This window comes from Primulina tabacum, chromosome 13 (genome assembly GCF_025594145.1).
Source record: "Primulina tabacum isolate GXHZ01 chromosome 13, ASM2559414v2, whole genome shotgun sequence".
NCBI lineage: Eukaryota > Viridiplantae > Streptophyta > Magnoliopsida > Lamiales > Gesneriaceae > Primulina > Primulina tabacum.
Genome location: NC_134562.1, coordinates 10213706 through 10233925, shown reverse-complemented (window position 1 = coordinate 10233925; position 20220 = coordinate 10213706). Strand labels below are relative to the sequence as shown.

The 20220-nt window shown below is 41.8% G+C and overlaps 1 protein-coding gene across 1 annotated transcript; it reads left to right on the top strand.

Moving 5' to 3' along the window:
* Positions 1-5723: 5723 nt before the first annotated feature.
* LOC142521857 (uncharacterized) lies at positions 5724-17265 on the top strand. The gene is made up of 4 exons (XM_075625030.1): positions 5724-6045; positions 6337-6999; positions 15679-16060; positions 16875-17265. Exons 1-4 carry the CDS (start codon positions 5724-5726, stop codon positions 17263-17265), a joined length of 1758 nt encoding a protein of 585 aa, XP_075481145.1.
* The last annotated feature ends 2955 nt before the right edge of the window (positions 17266-20220 follow it).

Below are 20220 nucleotides of genomic sequence, written 5' to 3'. Positions count from 1 at the left end.
TTGCCAGCTGATATCAGTCGAATCCCGGTCCACTGCATTAGAAAGCAGTGAAGGACATTCTTAAGTACTTAAGAAGAACTAAGAATTTGTTCTTGGTATACGGGAGTGGAGAACTAAAATTGGAAGGCTACATTGATTCTAGCTTCCAAACAGATGTGGATGATTCGAAATCAACCTCTTGATTTGTATTCAAGCTCAATGGTGGTGCTGTCTCTTGGAAGAGTTCCAAGCAAGACACCACAGCGAATTCAACCATTGAGGTCGAATACATAGCTGCATTGGCTGCAGCAAAGGAGGGTGTTTGGATGAGGAATTTCATCCAAGAGTTGGGTGTCATTTCTCAAACAGTTGTTCCAGTCCCGGTCTACTTGACAACATTGGTGCCGTAGCGCAAGCGAAGGAACCGAGGTCTCATCAGCAATCCAAACATATATTGAGGAAGTTCCACATAATCCGGGAGATTGTGGGAAGAGTAGACATTTCGTTAGAGAGAGTCGCCTCCGCAGATAGCGTTGCTGATCCACTGACGAAGCCCCTGCCAGGACCATTGTTTGATAAGCATCGCGAAGCAATGAGTCTAAAATCTATGGGTAGTTGGCTATAGGGCAAGTGGGAGATTGTTAGAGTAGGTGCCCGGCAAGCCAACTTGTGGCTATGGCTTTTATTGACTCTAATGCAAAACAATCTTTATTTTAATAATATTTTACGATCTGATACGATTATGGAATTGTACTTTATTTGTATACCCATGCAAGCTGCATAGATAAAGTCCTTGAATATACAATAGGTACCATGAGGTCTGTGTCACAACGTAAGATCATGAAACTCATTAGGAAGTGTACCGTATATTCTAAACAGGTTCCTAGTCGATTCAGCAGCCCTAAAACAAGGATAAAGGTTGCTCGAGCTTGAGACCAGCATTTGTGGTGTAAACGCCATGTTTCATTGGCAAGGGCATGGAGATGTCCATTCACACAGATGGGTGATCATATGATGATGCACTGAACAACCCTCCCTCGGACTATCCAAGTGGTTCCCACTTATCGAGTGGAATAGTTCGCAGTTATGGTTGTACACCATTAGTCCTTTGACCCGGGACAATGTAGGGGCTATACGTACTAGCATGCACTTTGATCCGTTTACCGACTCCATCGAGGGTCATCAGGTGGCGAGGTTGGGTGTAGTTTCAAAATACGTAGGAGCAAATGCATTGTAGTCAGGGATTCACCGTTCGCCTACGGGTGAAGATATCCTATGTGATCTGATGAGTTAATAGTGCAAGGAGTCTCTGGCCAGAGCAAGAAATGTGCTTTAGGGAAAGGTGTTTTCCTAGTTGCACATGGCATGCCACTATTAATACTCAAAGATAAATCACATCGTTATCGAATTCATATGCAACTCTCGATATACCAATGGTTGCAGATTCGATCGCGATATATGTTGAAGGGACCGTACTGTACGCTAACCATGACTAAAGGTTCTTGTAGGCACTATCAGTGATACCTAGGGGATCATGGGGCGATGCTACTAGACGCTCTTACCATGATCCGATGGGTGCAATCAGAAATGAGTTTTGACATTCTTGATCAAGGAGTTGATGTAAAGAATGGGGTTAACTAGGGTAAACCCGAATACGAATAAATGTTATTCTGAATCACATGGAGATGTGAACCCACGGCTAGCTGTATCCCTGAACCATTGAGGGTTACACAAATATCGGATTCTGTGTTCCCGTTGAGATAGTCAAATTTCAAGGAGTTGGAATTTGGCGACTATAGTTTGATAGAGATCAAACAAGAAGCTTATAAAGGAGTTTATGAGCTGATTCCATAGGATGGAAGAAATGGAAGTTGGCATGATTGCTAGATAAGGAAGGAGAGTGGAACTGTGGGGACTCGGACGCTAATCATGTTCTTAATCCTCATTAGGACAATTTAATCAATGATAATAAACAGGGTCTAAATTTTTTTTTAAATACAAAGCGGAATCGTTATGTAAACAAATCTGAATTACATATTAAATACAAACATACAAATCCTGTATTGTCTACAATAATTCAATAGGTTCAACTACATATCAGTACTGACTCCTAATTTACTTCTGAGCCCGGATCTCCACGCTATCTAGTCCAACCTCGTTCTCTTCTTGACCCTGATCTTGTCCCTCCTGTTTTCATGCACACATACAAACAAGATGTAATATCCCAACCTTTTATCTTTCTATTGTCAATGATGTTATTCTATGGTTTGGTGTTATGGATATATGGTTAAGTTATTATTGATCATGGTTATTGATATGGTTTATGAGTATAGTTGATGGAAGGGTTGGTATTGCATGTTATAGCATCAATATGGTTATTGCATTGTATTCATGGTTATTTATTGTATGGTTTTGGTATGGTTAAGTAGATGGTTGTGTATTTGAGGAGTTGTTGTTGTCATGAAGGTATAATATAATGTTGGGAGTTGGATTGATGGTTTGGATGGTTTGAGCCAAATATGTTTTTGGGGTGCAGAAACGATATGAAAATTTTGGTATCTGTTACGGTTTTTAGCATAATGAATGGGATATTGATCCAAATGGCATGAGGCCAATTGCATTAGAAAGCTAAGATCCAAGGCTACAACTTTCTTGTTTTGAGTTTGGTTCAAGGAGTTGAGGAAGATGAGTGAAAAGTGGCCCGAAGCGTGTCGTGTGTTTCGTTGTTCCTGCACTGACACATTTTGGTAGAATGGGCATAACTCTTTACTCAGACTTCAAATGACCTGAAATTTATGAAGCTTCAAGAAAAGACATAGGTCTACAACTTTTATGTTTACCACTTTGGCTAATTCGCAAGAAAAATTGCAGTTTTGGCCCCTGGCAGTGGGTACACGGACCCCCACACGGGGTCCGGGTCTTGCCATGAAAAATGGATGATTTCCCGAGTGTACACGGACCTTTACACGGAGGGGGGCACGGGGTCCGTGTATTTAGCGTAGAAAACATATTTTTAAAAGTTTCCAAGCCATTAAGTTATTCATTTGCTTACTCCTCTTGCATCCATCGACTTGGGGAGTTAGGGTTCTTCATTTCTTCTCTTAATTCCTTTCTTTCCAAGGTTTGAATCTTCAAGTTGGAGGTGTGATCTTCATATCCTCAAGAGCAAGTAACCAAGGTAATGGAATTTATCTTTTGGGTATTTAGTTGAAGTGAAGGGAATGGTGGGTTAGGCTTGAATGGTAATTTATAGGTTGAAGATGTGAAGTTAATGGTATAATCTTGATCTTGTGTTGTAGGATCAACCACCAAGAAGCTATCACAACAAGTTTCATTGGTTGTAAGTGGGATTTTTCCTTGAATGCATCTCATGGCCTATATGTATGATGAATGATGTTGTTATTGTTCCTAGCTCCTTTAATCCATTGATTATATACTTGTTATGTAATGGTTCATTGATTGAAAGAAAAGGAAAGGAATTTTGATGTCAATTTCTAAGAAAGGAGCTAGTTCTAATTACATCCACACCACATGTTTGATACAATGATTCAATGGTTCTTTTTATGGCTTGATAGTTATATGGTAGTGGTGGTGCTCCGAGCACTTCTAAACCCACATAACGGAAGTTGATCAACATTTAACATGTACAGTGACTGATTTTGACTGAAACGTACATGTATACCATCGACGGATGACTTATCAATGCCATACAAGGAAAATGAAACAAATGGTTGATAGAATGCCATCTTCTAATTGTTATCTATATATTCCATTGAATGATGGCATTTCCTATGGTTATATTGTAATGATTCATTTCTTAACACTACTGTATATGTAATTGTTATTGAAAGTTCCATTTACTGAGTTTTGTTAACTCATTCCAGTTATGTCATGTGATGCAGGTAAAAAGGAACAGCGATAGAAGTGTTGAGGCATGGAAGGTGCATGTGCCAAAGTTTGGAGAATTATATTTTGTTAAAATGGTTTTGAGTATTGCACCTTGGTTCATGTTTTGAACAGGAAAATTATGTCACATCTTTTGTCAAACACTTGGTATTTATGGAGATGGGATTTATGTGTATTTTGGAAAGATTGATTGTGGTAATATTTATTTTGTTTGCTTGGGAATATTTGGTAAGTTTATATTTCTGAGTAAACTTTGCCAAAATTTTATTATTTATTATTTTTATCCAAATCTTTATAAGGCTTCCGCATTATAGCATTTATAATTTAATATCATGGGTTAAGGGTGTTGCATTTAGTGGTATCAGAGCAACGTTTTTCGGACCAATGATTTGGCACATGTCTTCCTATGCTTGTGACACTTCGGTATGTATCTTTCTGCATCTTATTGATGTATTGGTATGATGATAAGCTTTACATGTAATATGGTTTGAAAATGATTTTAAATTGAGATGCAATATAGGAAAATGCCACCCAAGAGAAAAGCTACTGAAGTACCCCCTAGAAGGAGAGCCGGAGAAGACCGAGACAGTACTTCCTCTAATGTAGTTGATGAGTTTGGTAGGCTACTTCATGAGCAAGCTAAACTGCATGGGGAACAAATTCAGCAACTTCTCCGATTGCAAACACCGGTTCAAGGTAGAAGCCAAGGTCGTGATCAACGAGTTGTTGAGGGAGCTTATGATAAATTCAAGAAGATGAATCCACCCGAATTTGTAGGGAGTCCGACCCTTTAATTGCAATGGAGTGGGTGAAGGCGGTCGAGGCGATCTTTGATTACCTTAACTTTGATGATAAAGATCGAGTGAGTTGTGCTGTGTTTCTCTTAACCAAGACAGCAAGAATTTGGTGGGAAGCAACAAAGGTAACGATTAATGTTCAGACATTGAAATGGAATGAGTTTAAAGATTTGTTCTATGACAAGTAATTTCCTAGCGATAAAGCCCGCAAGGTGAAAGAATTCTTGGAGCTAAAGCAAGGGACAATGTGCATGAATGATTACATCTTGAAGTTTGAAGAAGGTTGTCTTTTTTGTTCCTTTCATTGCTAGCAATGACAAAGATAGAGCCGAGCATTTTATGCGGGGGTTGAGGGCGGAGATTCGAAGAGATGTTCGAATGTCGAAGGCTAATTCTTACAAGGAGATTGTTGAGAAAGCATTGATGGCCAAATATGATGAGAAAGAGATTGATAAAGAAAGACAATTCAGGAGGCAACAATTTGTCCAAAAGGGTCAAGCTTCAGTTCAAGGAGTAAAAGGAGGACACAAGGGGAAAGGAAAGGAAGAATATCGTGGTAAAGCTCCTGCGATGCCATCTGAATCAGATAAGTCTTTATGCCCTAATTGCCATAAACCACATAAAGGAGAGTGCCTAGTTGGAAGCAACAAATGTTATAGATGTGGAGGAGTTGGGCACATTGCCATCAATTGCACTCAATCACTGGGCAAGGGTCGAGTTCAGGGGCGTATTTTCTCTTAGACCAAGGAAGGAGTTAATCCTGATTCATCAATCATTTAGGGTACCATTCTTATTTCAGGAAAGGTAGCTACTACTCTTATTGATACTGGCGCCACACATTCTTTTATATCTGAGCAATTTATGCATTCTCTCGGTCTTGTTCCTATTGGTTAAATTGTCCACTTTTCTATTGTGCTTCCTTCGGGAGATTATATTCATTCTTCAAGTGTGATTCGAGCGTGCCCTGTTCAAGTAGATGATGAATTGTTGAATGCCGATTTGATTGTCATTCCCATGATTGAGTTTGATGTTATTTTGGGAATGGATTGGTTATCTACTTATCGAGCTGTGATAGATTGTGTAGCCAAGACAGTACGTTTTCCTTCAAAGCATGGTGATAGCAGGGTCTTCACGGGGTCAGGTACTTCGGTTGGCCTTTCTTTTATTTCTTGCTTGCAAATGCAACGGATGTTGGTTAAGGGTTGTCATGGGTTTCTAGCATCGCTGGTGGATATAACTAGAGAAGGGAGTGGGAATGTGAGTGACATTGATATTGTGAGGGATTATCTTGATGTCTTTACGGATGATGTGCCGGGATTGTCACCGGATAGAGAGGTGGAATTTGTTATTGATATTGTACCAGGTACCGCACCGATTTCTAAAGCCCCTTATCGAATGGCCCCAACTGAAATGAAAGAGTTGAAGAGTCAATTGCAAGAGTTATTAGATAAGGGCTTTATCAGACCAGGTTCATCTCCATGGGGGGCACCGGTATTATTCGTGAAGAAGAAAGATGGGTCCTTGAGACTATGTATTGACTATAGAGAGATCAACAAAGTAACGATCAAGAACAAATATCCTCTGCCCAGAATTGATGATCTTTATGATCAGTTGCAAGGTGCTACTGTATTTTCTAAGATTGATTTGCGGTCAGGGTACCATCAATTGAAAGTAAAGGAGTGTGACATACCTAAGACGGCTTTTCGAATCAGGTATGGTTACTACGAGTTTTTGGTTATGTCGTTTGGATTAACTAATGCTCCTTCTGTATTTATGGATCTTATGAATCGGGTTTTCAATCCATATTTGGATAGTTTCGTTATTGTCTTCATTGATGATATTTTAATCTATTCAAAGACTCGAGATCTACATAGGGAGCATTTGAGGATCGTATTACAGCAGTTGAGGGACAACCAGTTATATGCTAAATTCAAGATGTGTGAATTTTGGCTGGAGCAAGTTGCATTTTTAGGTCATATCGTTTCCAAGGAAGGAATTGCTGTGGATCCGGCTAAGATTGAAGCAGTTAAGAAGTGGCCTATTCCTTTGACATTTTCTGAGGTACGAAGTTTCCTTGGGTTGGCAGGGTACTATCGTCGTTTTATTGCTGATTTCTCTAAAATAGCCTTGCCACTTACTACTCTGACGAGAATGACAGTTAAGTTTGAATGGACTAATGAATGTCAGCAAGCATTTCAAGTATTGAAGGACAAATTGACTTCAGCTCCAGTGTTAGCACTTCCTCAGGGAGTTGAAGACTTTGTGGTGTATACAGATGCTTCGAAGAAAGGTCTCGGTGCAGTGTTGATGCAGCGAGGCAAAGTTATTGCTTATGCTTCTCGTCAATTGAAGGATTATGAAAAGAACTATCTGACTCATGATCTTGAGTTGGCAGCCGTTGTTTTTGCTTTGAAGATTTGGCGACATTATTTATATGGCGTGAAATGTGAAATTTTCTCAGATCATAAAAGTCTTAAGTATCTATTTACTCAGAAAGAACTTAACATGCGTCAGAGAAGGTGGTTAGAACTTGTGAAGGATTATGATTGCACTATTAGTATAGGGTTTCACTACTACTGACCGCGAGAAGCTCACGAAGCCACGCCTTTGGTCTGTAAGTTTTTTTTCAGTTCAGCATTTTGTTCAGCATTTCAGTTATAGCATGAATTATTTTGTCAGCATGCTTCCAGATTTTCAGTATTTCAGAGTTCATTTAAAATAAAGTATGGAATTATGCATGTTAGTTACGTATGGGTTATGTTGGAACAGTATGCCCCCTAGACTCATTTTAGAGCGCAACAGAGAGGAGGAGCCTCGCCGAGAGGACAGAGAGGAGCATAGACCGGAGGGAGACCTACCACCTCCTCCACCGCCCCCACCGGACATGAGCGCCCAGATGTTAGCTGGGATGGCACAGTTCTTCGCACAGTTTGCGGGGGGCAATGCCGCAGCCGTAGGCGCAGCCGCAGCCAGGCCGACAAAGCCCGAGGCTGTGTATGAGCGATTCATGAAGATGCGCCCGAAGGAATTCTCTGGGGCATCTGACCCCATGGTTGCCGAGGGATGGATCAAATCCCTCGAGGTTATCTTCGATTTTATGGAGCTGGGAGATGCAGACCGAGTCCGTTGTGCCACCTACCTGTTCACCGGAGACGCCCGCTTATGGTGGGAAGGAGCTTCGGTAGCCCTGACCTTGGCTACACTTTCTTGGACCCGCTTTACGGAGGTTTTCTACTCCAAGTATTTTGCTGAGGAGGTTCGCACCAGGCTGACCACCGAGTTCATGAGTCTAAGACAGGGGGATATGTCGGTTACGGAGTTTATCCGTAAGTTCGAGAGGGGCTGTCACTTTGTGCCCCTGATAGCGAATGATGCCAGAGCCAAGCTGATGCACTTCCTGGTGGGTTTACGGCCGATCTTACGCCGGGATGTTAGGGTATCTGACCCTGCTACTTATGAGATTGCCGTCTCCAAGGCCTTAGCCGCAGAGCAGGATCTGCGGGATATCGAGAGGGATCGCCAGGGCAAGCGCCTAGTCCAGGCACCACACCGCCCTCCTCCTCTTCAGCATCAGCAGCAGAATAAGAGGCCTTTTCATGGACCGCCCAGGAACAGAGGCCAGCAGCATCAGCAGCAGCAGCAGCGGGGACGCCCAGCCCCGAGGACTCAGGAGCACCCAGTCTGTCCCAGGTGCTCACGTCGCCATCCTGGAGCATGTATGGCTGGCTCAGGAAAGTGTTTTAAGTATGGCAGTCCAGACCACATGTTGCTGCAGTGTCCTCAGAGGAATCTGCCTACCCAAGGCAGAGTTTTTGCTCTCCATGCCGCGGAAGCCAACCCGGAGACTATGTTGTTGACAGGTACCTTTAAACTTTAAGTTATTCTTCGAATTTCAGCATTTTGGGAATCGGGATTTAGATTTTGAACTTAGAACTGTTATAGGATTGCATGCTCTACTCAGTTTTATTTCGGGGAAATTAAGCTAGAGGAACCTTGACCTTTGTATGTCTATAAGTTTAGACCTTGTAGTGGGATTCAACTTAGAGCTCCGCTCTTTCAGGGAGAATTTTTATATCTGGTTCCGCTACCAAGGCCTTGATAGATTCAGGGGCCACTCACTCGTTTATTTCGGAGATCTTTGCAAACTTTCTCAAGATCCAGACCATTGGGCTAGATACAGCCTTTTCATTAGTGTTGCCGTCAGGCGAGGAGATGGCAGCTACCAATGTTATCCGAGATATAGACCTTGAGCTGCACGGTAATCTTGTTTATGCGGATCTGATTGTGCTACCGATGCCGGAATTTGACATCATCCTAGGGATGGACTGGCTATTGAGGAACAGAGTGTTGATAGACTTCCAGCGGAGATCCGTTCTTGTCCGACCGCCTGGAATGGAGCAGTTCTTATTTGAGCCGGACAGGTACTTTCCTTTACCGCGCATTATTCCTTATGTTCAGGCTAGGAAGCTCATGCATAGAGGGTGTCGGGCATTTCTAGCAACCCTTTTATCTGTCCCCGAGGAACCCAGCCAGTCAGCCTCAGATGTTCCGATTGTTAGAGATTTCTTAGACGTTTTTCCCGAAGACGTCTCTGGTATGCCACCAGAGAGAGAGGTGGAGTTTTCCATTGAGCTTATGCCAGGTTCGGCTCCGATATCCAAAGCGCCATACCGACTAGCACCGACAGAGATGGCCGAGCTTAAGAAGCAGATCCAGGAACTTCTCGACAAGGAGTTCATTCGCCCGAGTTTTTCTCCATGGGGCGCGCCAGTCTTATTCGTGAAAAAGAAGGATGGCTCGATGAGGCTTTGCATTGACTACCGGGAGTTGAACAGGGTTACAGTGAAGAATAAATACCCACTGCCGAGGATTGAGGATCTGTTTGACCAGTTGCAGGGAGCTTCGATTTTCTCCAAGATAGATCTGCGTTCCGGTTATCACCAGTTGAGGGTGAGAGATGCTGATGTCTCGAAGACAGCTTTCAGGACTCGTTATGGTCACTACGAGTTCCTAGTGATGCCGTTCGGTCTGACGAATGCGCCAGCGATCTTCATGGATCTCATGAATCGCGTATTTCAGCCGTACCTCGACCAGTTTGTGATAGTGTTCATAGATGACATCCTCGTCTACTCCAAGAATCGGGAGGAGCACAGCCGACATCTGACCACAGTGTTGCAGACATTGCAGAAGCACAAATTATTCGCAAAGTTCAGTAAGTGCCAATTCTGGTTAGAGAAGGTGGCGTTCTTGGGCCACATTGTTTCTAGCAGTGGTATTGAGGTAGACCCCGCAAAATTTGCAGCAGTAAGAGATTGGGTTGTGCCTCAGAATGCATCAGAGATCCGCAGTTTCCTTGGGCTAGCAGGATATTACAGAAAATTCATCCAGGGATTCTCCTCTATCGCCGTTCCACTCACAGCACTGACAAAGAAAAATGTGAAGTTTGTGTGGAGCGAGGAGTGTCAGAAGAGCTTTGATACTTTGAAGCAAGCTCTTATCTCAGCACCCGTTTTGGCTGTACCGTCAGGATCTGGTGAGTTTGTCCTTTATACCGATGCTTCGAAGCTTGGTTTAGGTGCAGTTTTGATGCAACATGGGAGAGTGATAGCGTATGCTTCTCGACAGCTGAAAATCCACGAGCAGAATTACCCTACCCATGATCTGGAGTTTGCGGCCGTAGTTTTTGCTTTGAAGATTTGGAGGCACTATCTGTATGGAGAGAAGTGTCAGATCTTTACCGACCATAAGAGCCTCAAGTATTTCTTTACGCAGAAGGAGCTGAACATGCGTCAGAGACGTTGGTTGGAGCTTGTGAAAGACTACGATTGTGACATTAGCTACCACCCGGGTAAAGCTAATGTAGTTGCGGATGCTTTGAGCAGGAAAGTCGCAGTGATGGCTCATTTGACGATGCAGAAACCTCTTCAGATCGAGATGCAGAGGTTTGATCTTGAGACTTACCCTCGAGATAGAGTTCCTCGTTTATCTACCTTGACTATCCTGTCCTCTCTTATTGACCGTATTCGCAGCGGTCAGGCAGCAGATGAGCAGTTGGCACAGTGGAAGAAGAGAGATGAAGCCAAGGGCAGTGTTTTGTATACAGTCAGCGATGGTATTGTGAGATACCGAGATAGGATATGGGTTCCTAGCAGTGATTCTATCCGAGCAGACATCTTATCAGAGGCCCATACGTCCCCGTACTCTATTCACCCTGGGAGTACGAAGATGTACAAAGATCTGCAGCTATTGTATTGGTGGCCAGGAATGAAGAAGGACATCAGGCGTTTTGTATCCGAGTGCCTGACTTGCCAATTAGTGAAGGCCGAGCATCAGAGACCAGCAGGTTTGCTCAAGCCTCTTCCTATTCCCGAGTGGAAGTGGGAGAACATTACCATGGACTTTGTGACCGGATTGCCGAGGTCAGCCAGAGGATCGAATGCTATCTGGGTGATTGTAGATCGTCTTACCAAATCAGCGCACTTCTTGCCTATTAAGACGACTTTCACCATGGTTCAGTATGCAGAGCTGTATATCCGAGAGATAGTCCGACTCCACGGTATTCCAGTTTCTATCGTATCCGACAGAGATCCCAGATTCACTTCCTCGTTTTGGAAGAGTTTGCATTCGACTATGGGTACGAAGTTGCTGTTTAGCACAGCTTTCCATCCGCAGACAGATGGACAGTCGGAGCGAGTTATTCAGATCTTAAAGGATCTTCTCCGTGCTTGCGTCATTGATTTCTCTGGGAGTTGGGAGTCGAACTTACCATTGGTAGAGTTCACCTATAACAACAGTTTCCAGTCGTCCATAGGTATGGCTCCGTATGAAGCGCTGTATGGTCGCAAGTGTAGATCTCCTGTTCATTGGGATGAAGTAGGAGAGAGAGCAGAGTTGGGTCCAGAGATTGTTCAGCAGGCAGCAGATGTAGTAGTCAAGATCCGTGATAGGATGAGGACTGCTCAGAGCCGACAGAAGAGTTATGCCGATCAGCGGAGGAGAGACTTAAAGTTTGCAGTGGGCGATCATGTCTTCGTGAAAGTGGCACCTATGAAGGGTGTCATGAGATTTGGCAAGAAAGGGAAGCTCAGTCCGAGATTCATTGGACCGTTTGATATCCTTGACAGAGTTGGGACGCTAGCGTATCGTGTGGCTCTTCCGCCAAATCTGGCCGGAGTACACAATGTCTTTCACGTCTCCATGCTGAGGAAGTATATGGCAAATCCTTCGCATGTGTTGAATTTCGAGCCGTTGCAGCTTACTCCGAACTTATCTTATGAGGAGAGACCCGTGCAGATCCTAGACAGACAGGAGAAGAAACTTCGGAACAAGTTGGTTAAGCGAGTCAAAGTCAAATGGCTCAACCATTCAGAAGAGGAAGCTACGTGGGAGTCTGAGCCGGAGATGAGAAGTCGATACCCTGAGTTATTCGGTGAGTTCTAATTTCGAGGACGAAATTTATTTAAGGGCGGAAGGATTGTAGAACCCGTAAATCAGTAGACGTATAAGCCATGCATAATTCTAGATTTTTTTTTAAATTTAATTGACTTCATTGCATGATTATTTTAAATGCATTTGTTTGAAGTTAATTATTTCATTATTTCAGTTCAGTAGATTGATTTTTAGCATTTCAGTATTTTCAGTGAGGCCGGACCGGAGTTGGAGTTTTGAGATAGAATTTAAGATTCGAGAAATATTTCCAGAAGTTAATTTAGCCAGCAACCAAGTTCATTTAAGTTAGACAGGGAGGTTTGAGGATTTAATTTAATTATTTGAGGTGATTAAGAAATGAACTCATTTAAGTTATGTAATTAAGGGGTTAGTTCACTAAATTAATTAAAGGATTAGTAAGGCTTTTAAGAGTTATTAATTTAGTAAATAAACAACACTCCCCATTCCTTCTATTAGTGGATTTCGGCCCACCCCATAGTTGCTAGGCAATGCATTTGCCAACTCACCACCCTTTGACCCATTCTTGGTTGAATTAGCATAATGATCTTTTTATTTTTAGTCCACCATAATTAAGTAAATATTTAGCATCATCCTAGTCTAATAAGCTCTATATTTCGGCCACTATAGTCTAGAATCACCCAAGAGATCATTTGATAGCAATTCAAAATTCAAAATTCAAATGCATGAAGACTTGGTCTTGATATGATCCTATTTTTGTGCACCCTTCTCCTCACCTTCATAACCATCACTCCCCCCTCCACCTCCACCGAAAATAAGACCCCTTTTCAGTAGAAAAAAAACGTGAATAACAGCTAGGGAGAAAGGGAGAAAATCGAGAGCCAAGAAAGGTAGAGAAGCAAGCCACTCCGTCTCCTCCGCGCCGTCTCGTCTCTTCTTTTCGTTTTCTTTCGAAACGAAACCAGGCATGTCTAGATTTCTTTCAAACCTCAATCAAGTCATATTATAATTTATTTTTCAGTACATGATCATGTTTATTCAAGTAAAAATCGAGATCCATGTCAAAACATTTTGAAACCACACATGCAGAATTTTCGAATTCCTTGGCAAGCTTCACGGTTTCTTTTGGTTTGTGAGTTTCAGGTATTGGATCGACTCCAGGCTCCCAAGGCGACTTGTATACATGTAGTAGGATGCATTAGGACCATGTTGGTCCATTCAAACCAGCCCCATGCTTGCTGGAAATTCAGAATGACAGCAAGTTCCCCATAAGTGCAGAAATTGATTCGAAAATTCAGTTTGGATGTCAAGGAGGAAGGATCTGATCTTGGCTGCCCCAAGGGCCTTTAGCCATGGTTGGATCACTTCCCTAGCATGTCTAAGACGTGACTAAGTTGCCCTTTTGGTGGCTTGGTCCATGGCTCATCGGTTTTTAAATAATCAACAAGAACAGCCCATTTCCCCATTCGGCCCTTCCATTTTTCAGCATATGGTTCGTTTCTTTTGTGGCTTGGTGTGGATCTTGGTTGGCCTATGGCCCTTAGCCACGGTTCATATCATGCTCCTAGATGTCTAGATCGTGCCATGGTCAATCAAATGGCCACTGGAACGACGCAAGACATCGATCATAGCATAAACACTACACACGCATGCACGTTGCTCTCGGTTGGACCCTTCGGTTAAGATTTGGTGTGATGCGGATTGTGGCTGGCCTAGGGCCCTTAGCCATGGTTCAAATCATTCCTTGGGATGTTGGTAAGAGTCTCTGGTCGGTGGTTCACGCCCCTAATGGCCGATAGTCTCGAAACCAATGCAAATCTTGTAGTGCGCAGCTGCTGTATTTTTTTGACAGCAAGTATGCTGCTGTTCAGAAGCGTCATTTGAGTTCTTGGTTGGCTTTTAGCCCATGGCCTTGGACTGGACAGTGCCTCATTGAGTTAGGAAGGTCATGTTTTTGACCGTTTGTCATTTGGATCATTTTTGAGGTCGTACGAGAATTTACGGTGCAATGTGCCAAATTGACTCTCGATAGAGCGTTTCGTGTTTTGGCCTCCATTCCACCTAGATTTCGACCCTATCATTTTAGGAGCATTATTTTATGATTTTTCAGCGTATTTTAATCATGACTATACGTCGGTTCAGTGTCGGTTCAGGTTGGCTCGGAGTCATGATTAAATGCGAAGTCATTAGGCGTCATAGTCGCATCTTTTGAACGTAAATTGCGTAGTTGGTCAAGTTTAAGCTATTGCATATTTTTCATGGCACAGTTAGGTTGCAGCGAGCCTGGGAACGATCCAATCCAATCCAGTTGGTAAAATTACAGGATTTTTCATTACGTCAGTTAATTATGTTACGTGCATGAAAACAGAAAATGATTATTTTTTAGATTTATGCGATATGGCTTGTGGTTCATTCACTATGTGGGAGTGTTATTTTATACGGTCGCCAGTGACCGATCAGTTCAGTATGGTACCACCCGGTCGCCAGTGACCGGCCAGGTCAGATCAGTTTCAGCCTCCCCGGTAGCCAGTTACCGATCAGTTCAGCTTAGTGCAGTGGCCACAGGCGTAAAACATAATCTCAACAGAAAATTTTATCAGTTATTTCAGTACAGGCTCCAAGGAGCAAATATTTTTACAGTGACTTCCAGTTTAGTTATGCACGTATTATAATTGCTCAGTACAGATTATTTTCAGTATGCCTCAGGACAAGATATTTTATCACATGCATATTTTAAATTCAGATTTTTACTCGTTACCTGCGATTTATGCATGCTGAGTCTTTAGGCTCACTAGACTTGATTGTTGTAGGTACTGATGAGGCCAGGGCCGAGGGCGGGGACCAGTGAGCCAGCTTGGGTCGGCAGTAGTGGCACCCGAGGAACTCAGAGCAGCAGTTGTTATTTTCTCCGCAAACAATTTTATCAGTTGTTGGATATTTTTAAATTGTGATTTTTGGCAAACTTTATTTTCTTCCGCTGCAATTATTTTGAAATATTGAACTTGTTTCACCAGTGATTTTATGAGCGAGGCCATTAAGTTCTTTTAAAAAGAAAATTTTTAATTTTCCGCAAATTTTCAAGAAAGGAGTTTTAGGTCCTTTTCAGTTGGTATCAGAGCCGACCTCTCTTAGTACGGTGTGGTTCGGGGACGAACCAAGCGGAAGCTGGTGGGCATGTGAGGCCCGGGGCCGAAGAAGGCGGGGGGTGATCGCCGGTGCCATCAGTTGCACGGACAATGAGCGGCTCCTGGCAGGCTTCTAGGTGAAGGGAACATGAATGAATCGAACCCACACGGGAATGAGAGGGATTCCGAGACTGTTCAATGTAATGGACTGTACAGTTGAAGAGGGCTTAAAAGATTTGATTTGTACTACTCATATCACGAAGGTGCATCTTCTTTTCGGTAGCTCATCACATAAGAACTCCAAAGTTAAGCGTGCTTGACTTGGGGCAATTTTGGGATGGGTGACCTCCTGGGAAGTTTCCCAGGGTGCGTGTGAGTGAGGACATAAGCACGCTGGAAAGACTCGTCTTGATACAGTGAGGACAGTCGTCGAATCTGGGGCGTTACAATTAGTTACCACCCAGGAAAAGCGAATGTGGTTGCTGATGCATTGAGCCGAAAGTCAGGTCTTCAATTGGGTTCTATGATTCAAAAGCCTCTGTTGCTAGATTTGCAGAGAAGTGAGATCGCATTGGTTGAGAAAGGTACGATCGCTCGACTTTCAGCCTTAGTTATTCGACCAACTTTGATTGACAGAATTAAGCATGAGCAACAGTTGGATATTTTTTTGTTGGACTTGAGAGCAAAGGCAGAGAAGAAGGGGAATTCTGAGTTTGGATTGAACAGTGATGGTCTGATTACATTTCAAGGCCGTATTTGTGTTCCTGTTGGTGATGCTATTCGTCGTGATGTTTTGACGGAAGCTCATACTGCACCTTATTCAGTTCATCCAGGGGGCACCAAGATGTATCAAGATCTTCGTCGATTGTATTGGTGGCCAGGTATGAAGAACAATATAGCAGTATTTATTTCTGAATGCTTGACTTGTCAGCAGGTAAAGATTGAGCACCAACGACCGGCAAGCTTATTGCAATCCTTACCTTATACGCAATGGAAGTGGGAACACATCACTATGGATTTTGTTGTTGGGTTGCCAAGAACTCAAAAGGGCTATAATTCTATTTGGGTGATCGTGGATCGATTGACCAAGTCATCACATTTTCTCCTTGTCAAGACGACATATTCTATGACTCAATATGCAGAGACGTATGTCCAAGAGATTGTAAGACTTCATGGGATACCCGTGTCGATTGTTTCAGATCGTGATGCAAGGTTTACATCTGAGTTTTGGAAAAGTCTCCATAGAGCTTTGGGTGCAAAGTTGGCCTTTAGCACAGCCTATCATCCTCAGAGCGATGGCAATCAGAGAGAGTTATACAGATTTTGGAGGATATGTTGAGGACCTGTACTATTGACTTTCCTTGTAGTTGGGATTCGAAGTTACCTCTTGTCGAGTTCACATATAATAACAGCTACCAGTCCTCGATTGGCATGGCACCATATGAAGCATTATATGGTAGGAAGTGTAGATCACCTTTATATTGGGACGAAGTAGGAGAAAGGAAGATGTTGGGACCCGAGTTGGTTCAACAAATGGTTGATGTGGTCGCACTGATCAAACAGAGAATGAAGACGGCTCAATCTCGACAGACAAGTTATGCAAATGTTCGAAGAAGGCCTTTGGAATTCAATGTAGGTGACCATGTGTTCGTTAAGATAGCTCCCCTCAAGGGAGTTATGAGGTTTGGAAAGGAAAAGGTAAGTTGAGTCCTCGCTATATTGGACCTTTCGAAGTTTTGGATAGGATTGGTGAAAGAGCGTATCGATTGGCTTTGCCACCGGATTTGGATCGAGTTCACAATGTCTTCCATGTTTCAATGTTACGGAAGTATTTGTCCAATCCATCCCATGTTCTTCGACACGAAGCATTGGATCTTTTGCCTAATCTGAGCTACGAAGAAGTACCGGTTCAAATTATTGACCGCAAAGTTAAGGTGCTAAGGAGCAAAGAAATTGGCTTTGTTAAAGTTCTTTGGAGGAATCATGTGATTGAAGAGGCTACATGGGAACCAGAGGAAGAGATGAGACAACGTTATCCAGATTTATTTTGAAGTAAGAAAATTTCGGGGACGAAATTTTTATAAGGGGGGGAGATTGTAATATCCCAACCTTTTATCTTTCTATTGTCAATGATGTTATTCTATGGTTTGATGTTATGGATATATGGTTAAGTTATTATTGATCATGGTTATTGATATGGTTTATGAGTATAGTTGATGGAAGGGTTGGTATTGCATGTTATAGCATCAATATGGTTATTGCATTGTATTCATGGTTATTTATTGTATGGTTTTGGTATGGTTAAGTAGATGGTTGTGTATTTGAGGAGTTGTTGTTGTCATGAAGGTATAATATAATGTTGGGAGTTGGATTGATGGTTTGGATGGTTTGAGCCAAATATGTTTTTGGGGTGCAGAAACGATATGAAAATTTTGGTATCTGTTACGGTTTTTAGCATAATGAATGGGATATTGATCCAAATGGCATGAGGCTAATTGAATTAGAAAGCTAAGATCCAAGGCTACAACTTTCTTGTTTTGAGTTTGGTTCAAAGAGTTGAGGAAGATGAGTCAAAAGTGGCCCGAAGTGTGTCGTGTGTTTCGTTGTTCCTGCACTGACACATTTTGGTAGAATGGGCATAACTCTTTACTCAGACCTCCAAATAACTCTTTACCACTTTGGCTAATTCGCAAGAAAAATTGCAGTTTTGGCCCCTGGCAGTGGGTACACGGACCCCTACACGGGGTCCCGGTCTTGCCATGAAAAATGGATGATTTCCCGAGTGTACACGGATCTTTACACGGAAGGGAGCACGGGGTCCATGTATTTAGCGTAGAAAACATATTTTTAAGAGTTTCCAAGCCATTAAGTTATTCATTTGCTTACTCCTCTTGCATCCATCGACTTGGGGAGTTAGGGTTCTTCATTTCTTCTCTTAATTCCTTTCTTTCCAAGGTTTGAATCTTCAAGTTGGAGGTGTGATCTTCATATCATCAAGAGCAAGTAACCAAGGTAAGGGAATTTATCTTTTGGGTATTTGGTTGAAGTGAAGGGAATGGTGGGTTAGGCTTGAATGGTAATTTATAGGTTGAAGATGTGAAGTTAATGGTATAATATTGATCTTGTGTTGTATGATCAACCACCAAGAAGCTATCACAACAAGTTTCATTGGTTGTAAGTGGGATTTTTCCTTGAATGCATCTCATGGCCTATATGTATGATGAATGATGTTGTTATTGTTCCTAGCTTCTTTAATCCATTTATTATATACTTGTTATGTAATGGTTCATTGATTGAAAGAAAATGAAAGGAATTTTGATGTCAATTTCTAAGAAAGGAGCTAGTTCTAATTACATGCACACCACATGTTTGATACAATGATTCAATGGTTCTTTTTATGGCTTGATAGTTATATGGTAGTGGTGGTGCTCCTAGCACTTCTAAACCCACATAACGGAAGTTGATCAACATTTAACATGTACAGTGACTGATTTTTACTGAAATGTACATGTATACCATCGAAGGATGACTTATCAATGCCATACAAGGAAAATGAAAGAAATGGTTGATAGAGAATGCCATCTTATAATTGTTATCTATATATTCCATTGAACGATGGCATTTCCTATGGTTCTATTGTAATGATTCATTTCTTAACACTACTGTATATGTAATTGTTATTGAAAGTTCCACTTACTGAGTTTTGTGAACTCATTCCAGTTATGTCATGTGATGCAAGTAAAAAGGAATAGCGATAGAAGTGTCGAGGCATGGAAGGTGCATGTGCCAAAGCTTGGAGAATTATATTTTGTTAAATTGGTTTTGAGTATTGCACCTTGGTTCATGTTTTGAACAAGAAAATTATGTCACATCTTTTGTCAAACACTTGGTATTTATGGAGATGGGATTTATGTGTATTTTGGAAAGATTTATTGTGGTAATATTTATTTTGTTTGCTTGGGAATATTTGGTAAGTTTATATTTATGAGTAAACTTTGACAAAATTTTATTATTTATTATTTTTCTCCAAATCTATATAAGGCTTCCGCATTATAGCATTTATAATTTAATGTCATGGGTTAAGGGTGTTGCACAAGACAACAGCCGGATAACTCCGGTGAGAATTATATTCCCAGTATAAATCATGTATACATGCCTTTCATATAAACAATATAAAAGCATGAATTAAACATTCATAACATGTATCAAAATCAGAACATGAATCAAATATTCATCACATGTATTATAATCCTAAACATGAATCAAAATCAAGAATAAATTATATTCTAAACATATATCATCATTAGGAACATAATTACATATCAAGCAATGAATCACTCTTCGTGATTCTCAAACTCAGACTCGACTCAGTCCTAATCTAGGGATCCCGATCGGAATTAGAACATACACCCACCTACACTCTCGATCGGGGTGGTGGTATGTTCTTATTCACGGACTTTGGCTCTTTCCATATCGAACACCAGTAATAGAAGAAACTCCAATTCTATCCACTCCGATATAGCCAAACGTCCGGTGTCTTGATCTAACTGTCACAGACTTTGGCATTTTCACCAATATCCTATCCTGTGACAATGTGCAATATGCCGGCGACGATTCCATCACTATCCGGCACTACTGTCAATGGATTACTCATTCACAATTAAGCGTATCCGCTTAATGACTCAGTACATAAATCGATAAATCAAAGGTATCAACCTCATACAATTGCAACTATCTATGCAATAAAGTAAAGTATGTGATTTTGGGAAACTCAAGTCAATCCGACTCGAGTTGTGCAATCCCACATCAACATAAATTTATACCTTTGTCTTCGCGGTCTGACGAAGTCGAAGTCTCGAAGTCAAATATGTCCATATCAATCTGAAATACAATATCGCATAAGCACAATCTCAATATGCAACTCAATTCAAAATCTATTCTGATCAATACTCAAATCAAACATAATCTGATCAATATCAAATCAAGATACAATCTAATCCATATCG